This window comes from Salminus brasiliensis, chromosome 1, assembly GCF_030463535.1.
Source record: "Salminus brasiliensis chromosome 1, fSalBra1.hap2, whole genome shotgun sequence".
Taxonomy (NCBI): domain Eukaryota; kingdom Metazoa; phylum Chordata; class Actinopteri; order Characiformes; family Bryconidae; genus Salminus; species Salminus brasiliensis.
In genome coordinates, this window is record NC_132878.1 from 87,238,777 (window position 1) to 87,262,524 (window position 23,748).

Genomic DNA, 23,748 nt, shown 5'->3' on the forward strand with positions numbered 1-23,748 from the left:
CTAGCAGCGATATATGTAGTGGGCTCCGACATATGGGTGCATATCAGAGTTACTAGTTTCTTTATGGATGAATAGCTAAATTGTAAAATAAAATATCTTAGTCCTGGTGTTTTAGTGGTCTCTCTCACTAGTCTCTTTCTTGCACAGTCACTGTGCTTCTTCTCTATATGTGCCTTTTCTGTGGCCAGTGAGTTCTGTTTTGACTTCACCAGTCCACAGCATTTTGTAAATAAAACTCATTTGGCTTCTCTAGATGTTTGTTAGCTGCTTCAGCCGTTGAGTTTTGAAATAATGCCACAGTTAAAAGTTTATTTCTTATGACATTTCCATGAGGATTATGTTTGTGTGAAGTGGAACGGTGCACCTCACTCCTGATTCGACCAAGCTTTCATGCAGGTTCTTGGCAGTCATCTGGGAATATAGATTTGCCTGTCTTACCAGCATATAAGAGTTGTTTCTTTTGTCATCTTGACCTCCACAGTTCCCCTGAATTGCAATTTTTAAATAACAATCTCCACTGTAGAAACTGAAAGCTACCTCCGTATAGCCTTCTCCTGCCTTGTGGGCTTTGATTACTTTCGTTTTCAGATCTGTGGAATGTTTCTTAGAGGAGCCCATGTTAGATGAGTGTTTGTACACTGTTTGAAGAGTCAGAGAATTTATGAAGCCTGGAAATTTGGGCCCAAACTTTCACACAGGCCACATCGATTGATTAATGGGTTAGATCTGTTTTAGTTGTTATTCAGTTATTAATTATTCAATTAACTAATCGTCTAAATCTGTCAGAAAATGTTATGTACATCTGTATTTATATTTTCTAAGCTTAATCCTAAACCTAACCTCAACCTTAAAAAAGCAAAACATTGAGCTTGCAAATAAAAAAAGCATTTTACAAAAGGGCTGCATGATATTGGATTAAACGGACACTGGAATATTTATTATTTCTGTGACAAAAATATTTTGCAATATTAGAAAATACAGGAATTTTCAGCAGATTTCTTCAGAAAGGCAGTGGTGGCTCAGCAGGCTATTGATGACAGGGTTGTGGGTTTTGATATGCGGGCTCGGCAAGCTGCCGCAAAGTCGTTAACCTTCTCTACTCCCTGGGCACCCCCGGCATGGCCTGCCCACCACTCCGGGCATGTGTGCTCACTAGTGTGTATGTGTGTGTGTGATCACTGCATGAATGGGTTAATGGTAGAGGCCAAATTCTTTCTGTGTCCAACACTAGTGGTGAGTATGGGTGTCCTTGTCTTTGTGTCATGTGATGAAAAGACATATTGTGCTGCCCTGCTTTACTACTTTACTACTAATTCTTTACCATTTTAGATCCTTTGCATATTTCTCTTTATTTGGCCTTTAAATATTAAACAAAAGACACACACACACACACAGTCCTCTCCACTCACCTTCTGACCCTATGGTGCTTCTTCATTATTCTCTCTCGCTCTCTCTTTAAATCCTGACTCAGCTGGTTGATCCTTAAGATGCTGGTGGGGAGTCACTTGGCAGGGCCAGACAGCTTGGATGGTTGCCACACACACACACACACTGTGCCTCCTTTTGTCTGCGGATCATGTGAATGCGTAATGTAATCCAGGGTGTCTGCAAAAGGGAGTGTGTGTGTGCGTTTCCAAAGTTTTTGATCAGACAGTTTTGCTTCTATAACATAAAGATGTTTGGTTTCACAGAAATGAATAGAAAGCGTCTGAGTTGTGGATATATTTAGACGGGTAATAAAGTCATTCACACTTGTTTACACATTATTTCCTTAGAGTTTCATTAGAGGAGACGGCCGTGTCGTTATCTAATTTTGTAGCTAAATGGTGAAAATTGCCTGATTATTTACAAAGAAGTCGTAAGATTTATATGTTCAAGGCAGATTTAAAGTGTGTACTGCCAAGCTTTTCAGTTATGCGTGTGTGTGTGTGGGTGTGTGTGTGTGTGTGTGTGTGTGTGTGTGTGTTGCCGCCTGGAGGAAATTGGGAAAAGCTTGTGGTCGATATGAACGAAGCCTCCATAAAAAGCTTCTGTCACGGAAAATCACTTCCCACGCAATCGCAGGCACACACACTAACACACGCGAACACACGCGCACTCTAAAGCACACACAGACACACTCACCTCTCTCAGAGGCATCCCCCCGCTGTCTTTTTTCCACGCCATGATTCCAAAAGCCCTGAGCGTGTGTGTGTGTGTGTGTGTGTGTGTGTGTGTGTGTGTTTGTTTGTGCGCCTGTGATGTCTTATTTCCTCCGTGAAAGAATCCAGAGTCACATAAAGCTGAATTATAGTGTATCAGACATCATTTAAAAGCTTTAATCAGAAAACACACACTCGCACACATACGTGCACGCACACACATGCTACTGAAGTAGCTGTAACTCTGTAGACTTTTATGAGTCGGCATTAACTACAGTAACTAACCCCAATTACCCCCTCATGGGGAGCGTGAGAACGGTGTGGCTAATTACTTTAGTGTGTGTGTCGCAGAAAACGAGGGAAAGATAGAGCGAGAACATGCAAAGAAGGGAGCAAATAAATAAACTTCTAAACTTTTAGCTCATCTTCAGAACAAAGAAGAGGGTGGGTGTTAAGGCAAGTATGTAATTCTGTTATGTTTGTGCTAATTCAACTCAAGCCCAGTCAATTCAAGTTTGGCTCTGGACTTTTCTCTTTGATCTTATTCAGTATTTTCCTTTAATGCAACTCAGAATGATTCAGTACTTTCCTACCATCATTATGAATCCAGTTCAGGATAATTAGAGTTGGGTTCAGTGCTGTTCTAATGAATCCAGTTCAGGATAATTGAAGTTGGGTTCAGTGCTGTCCTAATGAATCCAGTTCAGGATAATTGAAATTGTGTTCAGTGCTGTCCTAATGAATCCAGTCCAGGATCATTGAAGTTGGGTTCAGTGCTGTCCTAATGAATCCAGTTCAGGATAACTGAAGTTGGGTTCAGTGCTGTCCTAATGAATCCAGTTCAGGATAACTGAAGTTGGGTTCAGCGCTGTCCTAATAAATCCAGTTCGGGATAATTGAAGTTGGGTTCAGCGCTGTCCTAATGAATCCAGTTCGGGATAATTGAAGTTGGGTTCAGTGCTGTCCTAATGAATCCAGTTCAGGATCATTGAAATTGTGTTCAGTGCTGTCCTAATGAATCCAGTTCAGGATCATTGAAGTTGGGTTCAGTGCTGTCCTAATGAATCCAGTTCAGGATAACTGAAGTTGGGTTCAGTGCTGTCCTAATGAATCCAGTTCAGGATAACTGAAGTTGGGTTCAGCGCTGTCCTAATAAATCCAGTTCGGGATAATTGAAGTTGGGTTCAGCGCTGTCCTAATGAATCCAGTTCGGGATAATTGAAGTTGGGTTCAGTGCTGTCCTATTGAATCCAGTTCGGGATAATTGAAGTTGGGTTCAGTGCTGTCCTAATGAATCCAGTTCAGGATAATTGAAGTTGGGTTCAGTGCTGTCCTATTGAATCCAGTTCAGGATAATTGAAGTTGGGTTCAGTGCTGTTCTAATGAATCCAGTTCAGGATAATTGAAGTTGGGTTCAGCGCTGTTCTAATGAATCCAGTTCAGGATAATTGAAGTTGGGTTCAGCGCTGTTCTAATGAATCCAGTTCAGGATAATTGAAGTTGGGTTCAGTGCTGTCCTATTGAATCCAGTTCGGGATAATTGAAGTTGGGTTCAGTGCTGTCCTATTGAATCCAGTTCAGGATAATTGAAGTTGGGTTCAGTGCTGTTCTAATGAATCCAGTTCAGGATAATTGAAGTTGGGTTCAGCGCTGTTCTAATGAATCCAGTTCAGGATAATTGAAGTTTTCATATTCCTAATTCATTCAATTCAATTTAGAAGAATTTACACTTTTCCTACATATCTGATTTAAGATAAATTAAGTTGGTTTGAGTACTTTCCTCATTAGTTGGACTAAGTACTTTCAGAATGAATACATTTCAGGGTATTTTAAATTTCGGGTTCACTGCTTTTCTAATGATTCCAGTGTAATATAATGTAAGTTTGGTTGAGTAATTCTCTATTTAGTCTAACTAAATGATATTGGATGCAGTTTATGTTGGGTGTGGTAGTTCTGTAATGATTTAAGTGCTTTAATTCAGTACTATTTCTTTGGGACTAGTCCATTCCTCATGAATTCAATTCAAGTTAGGTTCACAACGTAATATTTCCCTGTGCTGTGTAGTCCTCTGTTTCTTTGCAGCAGGCTAATTGAACAGTCACCTTTTTTTAAGATCGAGGTATAGGTCATGACCCTCATGTAGGCCATGTTTAAGTCCCTCGCTGGCAGTGGTCAGAAGAGCAGGATATTAGATCCCGCAGCCGAGTGCTGCTGGCTCAGTATCCCTCTTTTTATCCCACTCAGTATCGCGCTCACTCTGGGATTCGACCAGAAGCAGCAGCAGATTTCCACTCACTGCAGTTACCAGGTCTGTGCCAATCTGTATAAACACTCTCAGTACTTCACTGGAATAATTGTGTGCGTGTGTGTGTGTGTGTGTGAGAGAGAGAGAGATAGAGAGAGAGAGACTATGCAAGTGTAATTGATTTTTAAAATGTTCTTTTATTATTAATAAGCATGAATAATAAATGAAGCGGGTGTGCTCCGTATGGAGATCCACCCCCTACCAGCTACTTCCTTCCTGAGGATCCTAGGCTCTCATGAATGTGTGTGTGTGTCTGTCCATTAATACCCAGGTCCAAATAAAAGGCATTGTCAGAGTCATAAAACTCATAAAGCTGTATATTTGGCTTTAGAGTGGAAAGTGTGAAATCTGATGCTAATTGCTTGTGTGTGTGTGTGTGTGTGTGTGTGTGTGTGTGTGTGTGTGTGTGTGTGTGTGTGTGTGTTTGTGTGTGTGTGGCAAAAATGCTCTGGCTCAGACAAAAACTAACCTACAATGAATGGTGTGACCTGTGACTTTGTGAAGGCCTTTTTACAATATATCTCCATGATTATTTTTTTATTCTGAGCATTTGATATTTGATCTGTCTTTCAAACCCGATAAAAAATGTGATGTAATTGCATCACATTTGCAAAAAATATATATATATATAATTTCTTAAAAAAAAAAAACCCTGAAAAATAACCTCAGTTCGACATATCCTATAACCGTGTAACAGTCTCTGACTGGGCGGAGGTTTCCCCCACTCCTCCATGCAGAATGCTTTCAGCTGTGAGATGCTTGAGGGGTTTCTTGCTGCTAAATAGGATTTAGATCATTGCAGAACTCTCTGTCTCTTTCTTTTAGGCCATTACTTGGTAGATTTACTGCAGTGTTTTGGGTCATTGTCATGTTGCTTGGTCTACCTCTGCTCCATCTTCAGTTTTTGGACAGATTTGCACATTTTCCTCAAGCCTCCTCAGATACAATGAAGAATTCATAGTGGTTTCTATGATTGAGAGCTTATCAGACCCTGCTGTAGCAAAGCAGCCCAACCCATGTTTTACCTCCATGCTTCACAGTTGGTAGGATTCTGATGGTAGATGCTATGCTCGTAAATGATTATGCGGACAGTGGAACGACTGATTTCGCATTCTTCTGAGATCTTTTTAAATCCCTTCCCACACAAACAGCCTCAAAGAACTCTTTGGATCTCACTATGGTGAGACCACTTACTTCTAGCCTGAGGGTGCATCCTAATACTAACTAGTTGTTGGTTCTGGAGTATGTAGTATAGATAAGTGTCAACATTGAGTATACTAAAAGATCCATGATATGTACTGAAAACAGGGTGTTTTTTGAGTGTGGATATGATGAACCTGCACTATTAAGATTAGTATATAGTTAAATATAACAGGCTCCTCCAAAATCCTCTCTAACCATGTTCTAATAATCTGTAGCTGATTCTAATTTTAGACATTTCAAGTAGTAATAAATAGGGGTGTCCTTACTTTATCCTCACAAGAAAAGAGTATTTCTATTAATTATATCTCATAGTTTTTAAAGACATTTCCTCAGTATTGTTCAAAGGTCCATATGTTTAAATATGTTAAAAAGACAAAGCTCTCTGTTTGTGTCCTAACCTTTGACTGTAAATACTACCTTATGTCCTAACACTGTATTAAAAACCATGTTTTTCAAGGCGACACAGCTGTCCCTGAAGTCCCCTGGCTCCACTACTTTAAGCTCTCAGGTCCATGCAGCCGCCGTGAACGGAGATAGAAGCTCTTTACAGAAACTGATCACAGGTACTCACACATACACCCACACACAGTGGTGAATTCTAAGCTTTTCTATTGTTTGCATTATATTTATTCCTCGGCTGTGTAAACATTACAGTATTATTCCAGTAACATTTGTGTATTCAGTGCATTTTTACAAATAATTCAGAATCTATGTAATTTCATAAAATAGTGGTGAACTACAAAGTCAAATCAAATCATTTGGGGTCAGAGATTGGCACGCTATACACACACATACATGATTGGCTTTCTGTTCTCTGTTTAGACGTTGAGCAGAAACCCTAGATCTCATGGGTGTACATAAACCAGTTTGAAGGATGCTTCAAATGCACAGTGTCTCAATATATGTATGTGTGTGTGTGTGTGTGTGTGTGTGTGTGTGTGTGTGTGTTGTGTCTCCACAGCAGAGCCGTGTCTGAGAGACAGTGAGGATCAGTTCGGGAGGACCCCTCTGATGTACTGTGTGCTGGCTGACCGCTTGGACTGTGCTGAGACGTTACTGAAGGCGGGAGCTTCTGTCAACAAAGCTGACCACAGCAAGAGGACAGCACTGCACCTCGCTGCACAGAAGGTGACCCACACAAAAGCAAGGACTCAGAACTGTTGCCCATTCTTAATCTTCAGCCTTCTCCAGACTTGTACCCATTCTGCACAAGTAATATTAGTTGGTTCCATACTTTCTTAATGAATCTAATTCAGTATCATTTAAGTTTATTTAGTCCAGTTTGAGTTGGGTTCAGTTCTACTGAAATGAATCTAATTCAGGATAATTCCATTCAGATTCAGCACTTTTTCTTCTGAATGCAATTCAAGACTATTAAAATTAGGTTCAGCACTTTTCTACTGAATCCAAGTCAAGATTATTTAAATCATTTAAATAATCTTTTCTAGTTAGTCCAATTGAGGATCTTATATGTTGGGCTCAGTACATTTCTAAATAATCAAGTTCAAGATTATTAATGTTCAGTACTAATTAGTCCAATTTAAGATCATGTACTTGATATTTTTTCTAATAAATCCAATTCAGGTTAATTTACCTCGGGATCCAAATAAATTCAATGAAAGTTAGGTACAGACACACACAAAAGCAAAGACTCCAGTTGTCTCTGGACACACACGCTGACCTTACATGCATGTTACAGAGAAAGTATACGGTGCTCTAGGACTTAAAATATTTAAACCATAAAAATACCCTTCAATGCTAGTGATGCCCAATTCCATAACACATTAAATAACATATACACACTTAGAATGATTATTCAAGGGTTCTTTAGCAAAGGCTAAATGATTCTATGATATACATTTTCAAATATAGACAACTCAAATAACCTTTAGGTTACTTAAATGGTTCTTTACCTGTAAAACCTTTAAAAATGATTCTAAATAGCACCCACTATCACTACACAGGTCATTTTAGTACTACAGAGATATCTTATAGCTATTACTTCTCAGTTAACTACTTTTTAATGAATGTGAACATTCACCCAGACAGTCAGCATTGCTGCCTAGAATCCACAGGAAATGTTCCAGCCCGCAATTCATGCATGCACCTCTATAGACCTGTATCGAGCAACATTGATTGAAATGTCTAAACGGCTCAGCAAGGGCGCCCTCATCATTCCAGTAAGTGCATTTTAAGAACTATGAAATATAAAGCTGTGGGGGAACAGTATTCCACAAATTCCAAAAATTCCAATAAAATATATTCCATAGTACACATTCCTTACTTAAACACCAAATCAACTCCATTAGAAATAGTTAATGACATTTTAAAAATTAGTATTAGCAGAGGACATAAAGCAGGGACAATTTGGGCACCCTGGTCAAATAACATGTTTAGTTTATAGTAAAAATGAGCGAACAGATCCAAAGACACTTTTATTTTAATGCAAGATTACTGTTTATTTGCTTAGTTGAATGTATTGGTAAAAAAAGAAATGATTTGTGGCGTGTGCAAATTGTTTATGTTTATGCTAATTGTGTTTGTTTTATTAAGTTTAGCCTCTGTATAGTGAGTAGAGCTTTTTATACGTGATGAGCTTTGCTGCCTCCCAGATTCAATACAATGACTTTGCTGGAAATTAGAGAACTCCAATCAGATCAAAGGCCCAAATCCAGTTGAGTATTTGTCTCTTTCATAGGCTCACATTTCCTCCACATTGTATTTCTTTTGATTATTAGAAGTCCAAGCACTTCCAAGCAGCGAGTAATACCCAATTCATTAACATTTAAACTCACAAATAATGGTTCTTCATGGGTTTATTAGTAAAGGCAGTATGTCAACATAGAACCAGGACAACTAAACAAACTATTTGGGTCAGTTGTTTCTATTCCAGGTTAGAAAATTCTTCAAATTCGTGGAAAATCTTGTAAAAATGGTTCTATATAGCACTGAAAAGCTATAGAAGTGGTTCTGTATATTACCAACTATCAGATCCCAGGTTTACATTCAGTGAGACCAGAATCCGTGGGGTATTTGTCTCTTTTCACAGACCTATTTGTCCTCCGCACTGTATTATTACTTTTGATTATTAGGGGTCCAAGTGCTTTCTAAAACGTATATAGCTGTGACTCACGGGTCCCACTGGCCCACTGGATGAAAAACAGTATTTGGTGTGAGGGCCTACTGCCCCCTAGAGTTCTTCTTACATTCTTCTACCTCTCTACCTCTGTTTCGCTCCTGGGTCTCTGAGAGTTGCTTAGAGTGTCAGCACCTTGCGATATTCAGTTCTCACGGTTCTAGATGTCAACAGCATTACAGGTTGGATAATAATGATCATAAATTACATTTATAATATGACATCTGGATTTGAGGGGTGGGGGTGGAAGGGGGAAGAGAGAAAGCGAACGAGTAAGTGAGTGAGTGAGGGAAAGAGAGAAGGAGAGAAAGAGAGACATGGCGAAGAGGAGGGGTTGATGGGTACCACTGTGACACTTAGATCAATAAGTGCTGTAGCTCAGGGATTAACACACTAATTGGGCTGAGAATAGAGACCGAGAACCCTGACACACACATACACACACAGTCTTCTCTCCACAAGATGTTTTACATAGCACTAAGCAGGCCAGTGAGGATACCTGGTCAGAAGGGAGGTGCGTTACACACCCTTAGCGTACACAAACATACACAAACATTGCTTCCAATGAAGTTCAGTATCAGTTCTTTTTTCTGAATGTGCCATTAGATTTGCATCATTCAGTAATTACAGCAGCAAAATGTGCGACCCACACACCTAAACAACAAAACACAGATCCCTTACATATAAAACACACAGATAATAAGGTATTAAGCATGTCATTAAAAAAGAAAGCAATTAAATTATATCAATGAACCAAGTTCACAATCATCAAAGTGTATTTGCTCGTATGCCATAAATAGTTTATTTCCACATAAAGAGGCATACTTATTGCTACATAGACACATAGCGTTATTAAAAAAAAAACTTAATTGCAAATAACAAAAACAGTTATTTGTATATATATATATATATATATATATATATATATATATATATATATATATATATATATCAAAAATATATATCATATAACATATATATATATTATATACAATAGATTTTCGTGTTAAAACTGTCAATTTGCTGAATGTTTACAAACCCACTGACACTAAAACATGTGATTGCAAAATGAAATAATATGAAACAAGGCTCTTGTTAAACACTGCAGCATTTTCTCCCAAAATGACTGTTTCTAATGACTAAGTTCATAAGCCAAATTACAATTACAGTCACAATTATGTATACAAAATATACATATACATTTTATGTGTTTTTTGTTTTTGTTATTCCAATACCTTTAATTGAACAAATAAATAGATACTGTGCTCTAAAATGCAGCTAAATGTATACATTTATAAACAAAATATGTCATTTGGGGTTTTAAGGGGGTTTAAAATTTTGGAATGTACACTGCATATATATTATAAATATGATTTGTATTTCATATATACAATAATTGCTTATACAGTGAATAGTTCAATATAAACTACACAAAAATGTGAGCAAACTGAGCAGCAATGTTTTACTGTCTTTGTACTGTACTTCTGTCCACTCTGCAACTCTGCTTTTTTTATCAATCAAAAATACATTCTCTAATGGAGTTAAAATTGGGATTTTCTGGCAGATCCTATGGACCACTTTGATAATTGCTTAAATGAGGTAAAAGTGTTTTAAATAAACTCTTCAATGAAAGGTCAAAATCAATGTATTAAGATTCAGCTAATAGAGCCCAAATATGAAAAATCATATAGACACATTGGCCAGACAAAGATCAGCATACTGTACAGAATAAAATATTGTCTCCTAAACCAGGTTATTTAAAAATGTTTTTTAGTTTTTAATCCTGACTTTTAAATAATGGAAACATTCCACTGAAAACATTTGTTAAACTGTGCCTCTGAGAGTCCTGGAAATCTCATCCCATCTGTCTCAAGTATTTTTTTTGCGTAAAACAAAGAGAAGGTGTTAAACTATTATAATATCACACATTGTTGAGTTGAAATTAGTTCATAATTACATACAATACTTTTTGTCTTTATGTTTACCCATGTTTTTGTCTTAGATTCCTGTCTAAAAACAGTCAGTTTATTTGTACGCCTCTATTCTTTTAATATCTGACCTTATTTAAAAAATAAATGAATAAATAAATAATAATAATAATAATAATATACATCGGTATACCAGCTTCAGTTATAACACTCAAAAGTCAGACCCACCTTTCGTTTTTTTTTTTTATTTCCAGTCCAAATGGCCATTAAGTACAATTTTAAGAGATTATTCTGATATTCTGTTATTCTTCAGTATATAAAATACTCCACTTGTATATAGTAGTGGAAATGGGAAGGAAAACAAGAGTTTCCAAAGCTAGACCTCAGTGATTCAGTAATACAGAGACAATAGAACCCCTAATCCATGTAATCCCTGACCGACCATTAAAACTGTTCCCAGCAGATAAGCAGAACTTTTACCTCTGAGAGAGAGGGAAAACTTCAGATCTGCAAAGAATCCACAGGTGTAAGTGTCCATCCTTCCACTGAGAGAACACAACTCAACACTGGCGTTGGAGTTGCTGAACCTGCTACTGATCACAGAACAATGAAGTGAACACCCCAGATTTTAGGCCTTAACATCATTGAATGTGCTCGTGATTACTGGAATGCTGAGCAGTAGGAAATAATATTCTTGGAGTGAAGTTTTGAGATGTAGAAAAATCTTCTGCGGATTTCTGTAGATAAATGGTTGGATAGCGATTGCTAGATAGTTAGAAAGCTGAAATAAAAAAAGTTCTCTTCACCAACAGCACTTTTTCTACATCTACTGATGATGTTACAAAGGTTCCTAAAAGCTCTTTGGATTGATGCCATAGAAGAACCATATTTGGTTATTTTTGAAGAACTGTCTGTCAAAACTTTTTTTTAGGGAACCAGAAGTGGGTCTTTTATAGATTTGCTCCACAAATCCTTTTTAGTACCTTAAAATTACCTTATATCTCTTTACATACCCTTAATAATTAAGGCTGCATAAGAGGCGGTTTGCACTCATGGGTAAGTTTCAGACACACTCATGGGTAAGGTTCAGACACACACTCATGGGTAAGGTTCAGACACACACTCATGGGTAAGGTTCAGACACACACTCATGGGTAAGGTTAAGGCACACACTCATGGGTAAGGTTAAGGCACACACTCATGGGTAAGGTTAAGGCACACACTCATGGGTAAGGTTCAGACACACACTCATGGGTAAGGTTCAGACACACACTCATGGTTAAGGTTCAGACACACACTCATGGGTAAAGTTCAGACACACACTCATGGGTAAGGGTAAGACACACACTCATGGGTAAGGTTCAGACACACACTCATGGGTAAGGTTTAGACACACACTCATGGGTAAGACACACACTCATGGTTAAGGTTCAGACACACACTCATGGGTAAAGTTCAGACACACACTCATGGGTAAGGGTAAGACACACACTCATGGGTAAGGTTCAGACACACACTCATGGGTAAGGTTTAGACACACACTCATGGGTAAGGTTTAGACACACACTCATGGTTAAGGTTCAGACACACACTCATGGGTAAGGTTCAGACACACACTCATGGGTAAGGGTAAGACACACACTCATGGGTAAGACACACACTCATGGGTAAGGTTCAGACACACACTCATGGGTAAGGTTTAGACACACACTCATGGTTAAGGTTCAGACACACACTAATGGGTAAGGTTCAGACACACTCATGGGTAAGGTTCAGACACACACTCATGGGTAAGGGTAAGACACACACTCATGGGTAAGACACACTCATGGGTAAGGTTCAGACACACACTCATGGGTAAGGTTTAGACACACACTCATGGTTAAGGTTCAGACACACACTCATGGGTAAGGGTAAGACACACACTCATGGGTAAGACACACTCATGGGTAAGGTTCAGACACACACTCATGGGTAAGGTTTAGACACACACTCATGGTTAAGGTTCAGACACACACTCATGGGTAAGGTTCAGACACACACTCATGGGTAAGGTTCAGACACACACTCATGGGTAAGGTTCAGACACACACTCATGGGTAAGACACACACTCATGGGTAAGGTTTAGACACACACTCATGGGTAAGGTTTAGACACACACTCATGGTTAAGGTTCAGACACACACTCATGGGTAAGGTTCAGACACACACTCATGGGTAAGACACACACTCATGGGTAAGGTTCAGACACACACTCATGGGTAAGGTTCAGACACACACTCATGGGTAATGGTAAGACACACACTCATGGGTAAGGTTTAGACAAACACTCATGGGTAAGGGTAAGACTGATTGGTTCCCTGAAGTCTTTCAGTTCTTAAATGTTTTTAAAGGAACCACCCATTTTCGTTCTGTGGCATCCCTCCAAAGACCTCTTTTTGGAACTACACTGTATGTCCAAAAGTGTGTGGACACCCCTTTTAATGAATTCAGGTACTTGCACCCACTGCTGACAGATGCAGCTTGTCTAGTCCCAGAACATGATTCTCTGAAGCAGATAAACATAAAGCTATTGGCACCATGCCCAATGCCAGGTGTGGGCTGGAGGGGTATAAAGCCCCCCAGCATTGTGTTTTCTGGAATGATGATGCTTCATCCAGTACTTTTGGGATGAGCTGGGGAGTTTGAGATGAGGTGAGATGTGGTGATCACCCAAGCACCCTGACCTCACTAACACTCTGAATGCAAATCCTCACAGCTGTGCTCCAAAATCCAGTAGAAAGCCTTCCTATGATAGAGACAGTTACTCCAACTGTCTACTCCAACAATGGCTGAGCAGGTATCCCAATACATTTGTCAATGTGGTGTATGGAACAATGACTTTAAGGAATCGCTCCAGGATCCTTAAAAGAAACGTAGAAAATATAGTGTACTAAATAACCACGCCTTAAACACCTGAGTTACAATATCTAAAATGACCTTTCAGATATGAAGGTGATTTCTTCACAATGGGCCTAATGTGATAATCAGCCTAAGAGAAAGCTCAGCTAGTGAGGCAGGATCATGACCATGCAGAGTTACATGACAAACTAAGCATATGTGTGTGTGTGTGTATGTGTGTTTTCTTTATTCAGGGAAACGTTCGTTTCATGAAGCTTCTGCTGTCACGGCATGCTGATTGGCTGTTGAAGGATCTAGAGGAGATGACGCCGCTGCACTTGGCCACACGCCATTCCAGCTCCAAGCCTCTCTCGCTTCTCCTCAAGCACATGGCACCTGGAGAGGTGGACACTCAGGACAGGAACAAAGTAATGCAAACATGCGCTACATGCAACGTACACAGCTAGCACCCCCCACACACACATACACACGAATGTTGTCGGTAGGAGCCAGAGGTGAATATGAGGTCAGCTCGCGTGTGTGTTTGTGTGTCTGGCTAAATGGGTGTGCATGCAGTAAAACAGCAGGAGTTTGCCGTACTCTTTGATGATGCTCTTGAGGATATGAGGCCTATTTAAATAGTCTAATATAAAATAGATTTTCTCAGAGCTGCTGCCTAACAGCGAGCTCGCCAGGCGCCTGCTAGGCTTAGGGTCTCAGTCTTAACCCTGACTGTGCGTATGTGTGTGAGGTCACTGCACCACATGGGTGTTTCCAGCGATGAACTCTTCAGATCAGTTGGGTAAAGGCCACCAGCACCATTCTTTGTAAGAATGATAATAGCTTAAGCTACTAACCATAGACGTGGTTTCATTGTCCACGATAATGGCGCTGTTGAAAGTTTGCAGCCGTGGTAATTAGCGGTAATAGAGGTAGCGGTATTAGTAATTCAGAGACCACGTCCCGGTGGGAGAAAACAAACCTGTGTTTAAACAAACTGTTTACAGTAATGTGATCCAGACCGATTCCACTCAAACCGAATGATGGAAATGGACATTTTTGGAAAATTCCAAACCAAACCTGTACTTCATTACTAACCACAGAAAAACAGTTCTGCCCAAATAATTGAACAGATTTGTATCAGGGATGTCCTGATCCATTATCTCGTCCTCCGATCCGATGTGACAGTAATGCTAAGCGTTAGCCGATGAAGTCTAAACTGCATAAATTTTGTGATTAATAATCACAGAAGTGCTAACACGAAAATGGCGCCGTAGGACGTTTGCAGTCATAGTAATTAGCTTTAATAGTGGTAGCGGTCTTAGTAATTCTGAGAGCACGCCCTGTTGGGGCAAAACAAACTGTTCACGTTAATGTGACCCAGACCGATTCCACGTTTGTTTTGTGAAAAAACAGAACGATGGAAATGCAAAAAGCCAAATCTTTCATTTACAGGATAAAATTGTGACAAAATAATTGAACAGCTTGCATAATTCTAGTGCATAATTCTGGGAACATGCTAAAATGATCCAGTTAATGTGGTTTCATTTGCCATGAAAATAGACATGGTAAAAGGATGTAAAGTATATAATCGCAGGTAAATACTGTGATCCAGACCAATTCCACTCAAACACTTGTTTTGCAAAACAATTAAGACAAAAATGGAGAAAAATCTGTGTTTTACAGAAATTACAAACCACAGAACAAAATAGTTGTTAAAAAGAAACTTGTTAAAGGGATGTTTAATTAATTTTCATTATTTTTTTAATAATGTGAAAGCAGTTCAAATTCTCAAAGTTACTAATTTTTTCAGTTTTAGTATTTGGTATATTCAACATTTCTGTATTTTGACAAAAACAGACCTATAGTTTTTCATTAGATTGAAACTACTGCCACAAAAGAACAGAATTGAAGGCGACTATGAAAAGATGAATAAGTGAATTAGCTGCCTCTACACTACAAACAGCAGTAATGGTGATTCACATTGGTAGTAGCATTAGGAGTAGTACTGTTTTTCCAAATTCTTATCAGTAAGGAACCGATGAGGGCTTCTAAGACTTCTGAGAAGGCCTAATGATAGAAAATACATGTCTTTAAATGTAGCTAATTTACTTTAATGTAATTATTGTTCTTGTTGTATCTTAACTCTACAAGTATTGTTGTAATGCAGTGATACACCAATGCTGTGTTCTACTGTTCTTGGTTGGAAACAACAAGAGGATCTTAAAAAGCCTCAGTGGAAATCCTTTTAATCAAGATGTTTCCTTTTGGTATGTAGGTACATATACCCAGTCTTCTGGCCTTTAGCAGCTAGACTGATGGTCGTACATTACACAGTCTACTAAAATAAATAGAAACTGACAGGGAAATCAACCAAGTGTCTTTTTTTCTATAATACGTGAGACCACTTTTGTGAGAAGAAATGTCACTGTAGGTCCTCTGGAACTCCTGGCTATATCACTGATAACAGACACAAATGGTAATCAAACCAGCTTTCAATTCGTTGTTGGAAAACAGCAGCAGCAGCTCTGGTCTCTTTACTAAAACAGATGCAGTAAAACTGCAAAATACGAAGTTAAATATATGTTGTCTTTCACAAGCTTCAAAAAAACATATGGAGTGTATTTTACAAGCCACAGATATCTGTGTTTAATCTAGAACAGCTAAAATAAACTGCACTTGCTAAGCACTTGCATACTTTAGGCATCCTTTAGGGGGACAGCAGAACTTAGCATTACAGTGGAGGTGGCCTCAGCAGAACTCTGCATTACAGTACAGCATTAATTTAATTGTTTTCAATTATTTCAGTTATGCCCTTCATGCTTCCTTCAAATCACATGAAACTCCACTGCATAGCTGAAGCTATGTCAGCTACCAGACCCTCATATTAGCCTGTGTTGTACTGTATGATAGAGGGAAGAGGGCGGGCCATCCTGCCATCCTGAGAGAACAAGGACAATTATGCTGTCTTGGACTGCTGTGGCATTGCTCGGGATCAGACTTGTGCCCTTATAACTATAGGGCCAGCGCTTAGACAGTAGCGCCACTCAGGAGCCCTGTATCTTTAGGCTTTTAAATAGTCTAAGCACTCTAATGCATCTAATGGCATCAGCATCGGCCACAACACAGTGTTAATCATCAGATCTCATTGATACAGAAATTCCTTACCGGTCCTTATCCCTTCCTTATCCCTAGTAGTAATAGTACAGGTAGTAAAACTGGTTATAGCACTCTTTGTACCTTTTTTCAGAGGTAATTGTAGCTTTACATAGAGTCTCATGCTTTCCTGGGAAACACTGCTATCAAGCCATCCAGATTAACAGACCACATGCAGCTTTATTCACTTTGGCTCCAATTACTGTAAACATTCGCCCCAGTCTACTTTCCGATGAGCCGCGCACATACAGCAGCTCCTCATACCCGCCATCATTTACCATCTCATTCCACAGACAGAACAGCTTAAAGCCAACACTGCTATTAAGGCTTTTAAGTCACCATTCACAGAATGTGTGTGTATGTGTGTGTGTGAGTGTTGCGGTTACATGAGCATTCCCTTTTGGCCACATGAAGGAGTTCTGTTGTTCTTAAGCTCTCATCCGCCTGGATCTGTTGGTTTTGTAATAATTTGATAAGCAGAATCGTGAGTTCTCGTGATGAAGCTGCTTTCCCGGCCAATTGCAGAAAATAGTTGCACTCTGTCAGACTTTATGTAAGGCATTGTGCCCATACTGGTTGTTAGCCTTTTTTCTGATTTGTTTGTAAGTGGCTGCTGGGAGATGTGAGGTCATGTTCTGCACGTTTGGTCAGTGGTCATGGTGTACCTCCATCAACATGTTTTTTTAATTTCATCACCAAGGTGGTGTGCAAGGAGGGAAAAAACAACCTCTAGAGCCTAGAGAGCACCTGGACAAAGACCAGGGCGTCTGGGACATAAGCACTTTGGACAGATGGATCTTGAGTCTTGCCTTGAGGGTTTTTTGTTTTGAGTATCTCTTTTTGATGGTAGATTCTGGTAGATGACATTTAATCGTCATTTGAACAATATGAGAGATTGAGGAAATATCATTCAACACATACAACTGAGTTAATCTTGTTAAAAACCAGTTGCAAAATGGAATTAATAGAAATGCAATAGAATGTGAGGGAAAAGTTAGGACACCCCCACATTTAGAATCAGGTGCAGCCCAACATGGTCAGAAAGGATCCTCTTATTTAAACCTCATTTTTTGGCCTGATCTTTATTGTTGAAGAACCCAAAGAGCTTTCTGAAGCCTTCGGAAAGAAGGTTGTAGATGCAGCCATGAACTCAACTGCGGTAAGAGCTACCCGTAGGTCCCGTGATAACATTGTAAGATGGTTTAGGATTGTTCTTTATACATTTTGTGATCTGCTCTTGGGCTGTGCTCGTTAGAATGACCTGACCTGTCCATGTTGGCAGTTGTTTCACTTGTAAATTATTTTCAGAGATCTTTTTAAATCCCTTCCCAGACTGCTCTGCATCGACAACTTTCTTCCTGAAGGCATCAGAGAGCCATTTGGAACTAATGGTCTGATGTTTATATGAGACAAGTTTCTCCAAAATCCTCTCTAACAGCGTTCTAATCATCTGCAGCTGATGTGCTGCACCTGATTCTAATCTTAGAGGGTTGAAGTAGTAATAAATGTGGAAGTGTCCACACATTGTCTTCACAGGAAAATGACATTTGTATTAATAACATTTTGCAAGTGATTTTAACAACATTTCATCAGTTATGTTACCTCCATCTCCCATTATTTTTCATGTGACTGTAGATGTTACCTAAAACCTTTAAAACTGAATGTAGTGTGTGTGGGTGTGTTTGTCTCTACAGGAGACGGCGTTGCACTGGAGTGCCTTCTACAACCACCCTGAGCATGTTAAGCTGCTGATCAAACATGACTCAAACATCGGAATCCCAGACAGCGAGGGCAAAATCCCTCTGCACTGGGCAGCTCACAACAAACACCCTAACGCCACACACACTGTGCGCTGCATCCTGGTGAGAAAACACACACAAAAGGTTTTTTTTTTTAAGTTTTAAAGACTCAGATGTTCATGGATCTTGGTGCAGAAGCATGGTTCAAAAAAGTTCAGCCATATCATTAAAACCCGTTCTAACATATACAAAGTCCATGGACTCCATTAAACCTCTGGAATCTGACACCAATATGTTAGCAACAGATCCTTTAAGTCCTGTAAGTTGTGAGCTGAGACCTCCATGGAATAAATAATCAAGCCTTGGGGGCCCCTGACTCTGTCAGTGGTCTACCAGTTGTCCTTTCTTGGACGACTTTTGATAGGCACTGACCATGTCAGATCAGAAAACCCCCACAAGACCTGCCTGATCTCTGACCATCACTACATGGTCCTCGTCAAAGTGGCTCGGATTCTAATGTTTGCCTATTTTTACTGCTTTTAACATCTTCATCACCTTCAAGAACTGACTGTTCCCTTGCTGCCTAGTATGTAGAGCCCACTCTTTGACAAAAGCCACGAGATGAAGATAATCAGTGTTTCTCATCTCACCTGCCTTCACCAGTGGTTTTAATATTTTAGCTGATCCTTGAATGGTCTTCATGCCCATGGAATTTTGTAAAATGTAATGCAATTGTTATTAAATTACGTTGCATGAACGTTTATGTACATTAACTAATATTGAATTCATATTTCACATACAAAATATATGGAGCCTAAAATCCATTTCTTTTGATGTAACTTTTAGAAGCATTAAATGTTTCAGTTGATTGGTTCTTATCACCAAAACTATGTTCGATTCTGCCTTGGGAAGTTTACCATTACTCTAGAAATAAGAATTTCCCACCAAACCACTCTGAATAACTTTTTTTTACATCCAAACCATTCAATTAAGCAAAAATTCTTAAAAAGCGGTGGTATTTCTGTTAAATTATACTGTCAATTTACTGTAATTTTACAGCTGTTGATAATGAACACAAGCAACATAAATAAATAAAAAAATTATGGCCAAAAAAAAGCTTAATCAGAAAAAAAAATATCAGTTAAAACTTAAAAGCCTGAGCAATGTAGGCTCTTACAAAACACTTCAATCTAAAGAAGACGAAGGCTATTTAGAAATCTACATCTAATCTACTAATTATACTAAGCCACATGAGGATGAGGTTGACCTTGTGCCCACTATAAGTACATCATGGAGACCACTGTTACAGGCTGTACGCTGGTGACTGTATAAACACTCCTGCACACAGTTAAATATCATTCCAAATAATCCAGCATTAATAGCTGATTCCTCGCTTTGACGTCACTCCTGAGGGATTCAGTCAACACTTAGTCAACAGGTCAGTCTGTAGCTGCAGAGCACAAATTAGCAGTAAGTCAGATGTCACATGACTTTGCCTTTGGGGTAAGGAAATAAATTCCTAAATATGACTCCCTTTCATTAAAGTAGCCATTGATTTCTCTTTCTCAAAGTCATCCTGTCACATGATCATGGATTCACTGCCAACTTTTTTTGTCTGCCTAAAAACATAAATTGCTGCCTAAATTCCTCCAAGCTGTCTTGAGTTGTTCGCCAGCCCACTCTCTCAGCTTCCTTGGTGTACGTGTGTGTGTGTGTGTTGCAGGAAGCCGCTCCCACCGAGTCTCTGTTAAACTGGCAGGACTATGAGGGGCGGACACCGCTTCATTTTGCAGTGGCCGATGGAAACGAGGCAGTGGTGGAGGTTCTGACGTCATACGATGGCTGCAATGTTACAGCCTACGACAATTTGTTTAGGACGCCGCTGCACTGGGCAGCACTGCTGGGTATGCAGCCTTTCGTTTTGCTTTTAGTGGGCTCATGTCATGGGCACTGAATATAAAAAAATATTAAACAAAAAAACTTACTAAAAAGGTTTACAAACTTGTCTTTACAGTAAAGATGTGGAAACTACGTAGCAAAACCAGCTTGAATTCACTTTGATTGAATCATGGTGGTAATGCCACAACTGTAAACCTACAGTGACGTGCAAGAGGTACCTCATCATTTCTGTTACTGTGAATAGTTAACTGAGTAGAAGATGAACTCATAATCGAAAGGCATGATGTTAAACATTTTGGGATTAAGATTAGTGTATTATTTTTGTTTTGTACAATATTAAAGTAAAAAAGAAAGAAAGGACCACCATGCAACAGTTTGAACACCCCAATACATTTGAATTCTCTTAGCTTTTAGGCTTTTAGCAAGGCCTGGAAAGAAAGGCCAGAAGATATAAAAATAAATTTCAGAACTCTATAAATACTCAACAATCAACATGATGAGTGTATCTAAGCAGTCCCCGAGCACTCTGAACATCAGTATAGTTGATGCCCTCAAAGCAGAAGAAGATGTTAAGAAGACAGCAAAGCGTCTTTGGGTAGCCATTTCTTCAGTTTCTAATGTTATCAAGAACATTCCGGTAATAGGAACGTTGGAAGTCAAGATAGGGTCTGAAAAACCAAGAAAATGTTCTGAGAGAGCTGCCTGTAGGATTGCCTGAAACTCAAAACCCCCATTTCACTACAAAACATCTCCAAGAAGATTTAGCAGACTCTGAAGTGGTGGTGCACTATTTTACTGTGCTGTGACACCTGCAGAAATATGACCTTCATGGAAGAACATGAACATCAGAACAAAACCTTTGCTGCGTCCTTACCACAGAATTCAGCATCAGTTTTCAAAGGAAAGGAAAGGAACAGTGCTGTGTTTTCCATGGTGACATAATCAAACATTAGTGACCAGGAAAAAAAGAATAAGAAGGTGAATGAATGGATGACTATGATCAGTCCATCTTGATATTATTAGAGTCATGAGCTAACCATTGATTTTAAGTAGAATTTAAGTCGAGTGGGCAATATAACAATATTTTGTCAGATTCTGACACATTTTGTCATTGTGATACACAGTGTACTTTTCTACGCATATTGAGGATGTCGTCAGTGATCAACTGCACGTTTCATTACAAAATTGGATGGGGTGCAGCAGATTGGATGGGGTGCAGCAGAATATATTATATTATCTACTAATTATGGGAGAGTATTTGAAATGGAGAAATGTAGAACATGGGCCCTTTTAAACAATGTCTGTGTGGTCAGTGTTCACAACAGTTAGTGCCTTTATTGTCACATATATGGTCCAAAGTACATCTGCAATGAGTTACGCAATCACATCTGGATCCAGTAGAATTTCGCTGCAGAATTAAAGGCAGCCATCTCAGATTCATTGCACACGTCCATGCGTGATGGAAGGAAGTTTGACTCACAGCAATAAATTCCTTGGCTGAATGACATTGTTTTTTTTTTTTATTTTGTAATTGAGGAGTAGTAAACACAGTCTCTGTAGCTAATCATACATAAAACACAGGATTTCCACTAGTCCTATTGTTCAGTCTTCATATGAAGAAGTGAAATATCTAAATCATCAATGTGGCCTGTGCAAAAGTTTGGGCACCCTAAGCGTTGCAAAGATTCCATTCCACATGTCACACATCAGCTAAATCAATGCTTCAGGTTTTCTACATTCTCTGACTCCTCAAACCCTGTGCTAACACTCGTCAAACATGAGCTCTTCTAAGCAACTGTCTAAGAATCTGAAATGAAAAGTAATCCATCTTCCAAGCATTTTCAGCCTCTGGTTTCTGCAGTGTGGAATGTCATTCGAACAATGGCAGTTCAGGGGAACTGTGGAGGTCATGGTGAGATCTGAATGACCAAGAAAACTCTGAGAGACCTGCTCATATGCTGGTAGAACTGGCAAATCAAAACCTGTTTAGCTACCAGGTTAGGTATTCACAGTAACAGAAACTGTTCATCAGTGGTACCAAAACCTTTGCATGCCATTGTATATAAATACTGATTAAGTCCATTTGAGCCTTGATCTTGTTGAATGCTTGTGCATTTTTAAAGGCCATGCACGGATTGTTCATCTGCTGCTGGAGAGGAATAAGTCAGGCATGATTCCATCTGACAGCCAGGGGGCCACTCCGCTGCACTATGGAGCTCAGAGCAACTACGCTGTAAGACACTACCCTTGTGTATGAGTGTGTGTGAAATGCTGTTCACAAGTAAAATAATACTGGAAATTAAAAAAAGGCTGGGGTTAAAAATTGGGCCCAGCCCATTCCCTTTCCCAATACACACCCAGTACATCACACGCTAAATCAGGTAGATACCTCTCTTTGCTAGTATTTTACTGAATTAAGCCCTTTACTGTTATCATCTGTGGTTAAACATGCAGCTGTTTGCAGTGAACTAATACAGGAAGACAACAAGATCCTACACCTAAATATTAAATGTACATTAAATGTGTAGATTAAATGTTCAAACCTGAACGTGTGAACACAGGCATACATAATCACAGATTTGTTTTTAACCAGGGTTTGAACTGCTTCTTGTAATAAAGTGTATAATTTCAGTTGAGAAAACTCATATTTGACTGTATTTACAAGGTACATTGAGTTGAACTTGAACAACCTTCCAAAAATAATTGGAGTATTTCATAGCTGCATTTTAGAGCAATTTACTGATTCATAAATAATATCATTCTACAGCCATTGTCTTATCAGAACAGTCACAGTTTATATATCTAATAGCTTTAAAAACTATTTTTACAGGCTCACTGATTCTCTTTGACTGCACAGAAAAGTGTTAGACCTTACTTAGACCTTCAGCTCGTTTTTTGTGTGTGTCAGGACACGGTGGCGGTGTTTCTGAAGCACCCCTCAGTGCGGGACGAGCCCGATCTGGAAGGCAGAACAGCTTTCATGTGGGCTGCTGGGAAGGGCAGTGATGATGTCATCAAAACCATGCTGGAACTCAAGGAGGACCTGGACATCAACATGGCTGACAAGTATGGAGGAACAGGTAAAAGCCAAAGACATCTCTGCATATGCTGTACGTATGGTGGAGCTGAATGGTCATGTGGGTAATTATCCAGCCCACTCATTAGTACTCTCCCCTATCATCCGTGCCAGCCAGCATCACACTGCAGTAGTGTGTGGAGTGAGAGAGCCATCTACCCACAAGGCCAATTATGCTCTCTTGGGCTCCGGCTGCTGATGGCACGAAGCATGACCTGGGATTCGAACCAGTGGTCCTCGTCCACTGGCTTCTTAATCAGTTCCCTGTCCTTTATGGTTAATGT

At 39.4% G+C, this 23,748-nt stretch overlaps 1 protein-coding gene across 1 annotated transcript in view; it reads left to right on the forward strand.

Annotated features, from left to right (window-relative positions):
* Positions 1 to 23,748, forward strand: part of invs (inversin) — a 58,498-nt gene that overhangs the window by 17,512 nt on the left and 17,238 nt on the right. Inside the window, exons 3-9 of the mRNA XM_072692223.1 lie at positions 6,107 to 6,212; positions 6,611 to 6,777; positions 13,849 to 14,022; positions 18,445 to 18,612; positions 20,213 to 20,393; positions 22,512 to 22,621; positions 23,297 to 23,468. Coding sequence (XP_072548324.1) covers positions 6,107 to 6,212; positions 6,611 to 6,777; positions 13,849 to 14,022; positions 18,445 to 18,612; positions 20,213 to 20,393; positions 22,512 to 22,621; positions 23,297 to 23,468 — 1,078 coding nt within the window. The remainder of the gene's footprint in view (positions 1 to 6,106; positions 6,213 to 6,610; positions 6,778 to 13,848; positions 14,023 to 18,444; positions 18,613 to 20,212; positions 20,394 to 22,511; positions 22,622 to 23,296; positions 23,469 to 23,748) is intronic.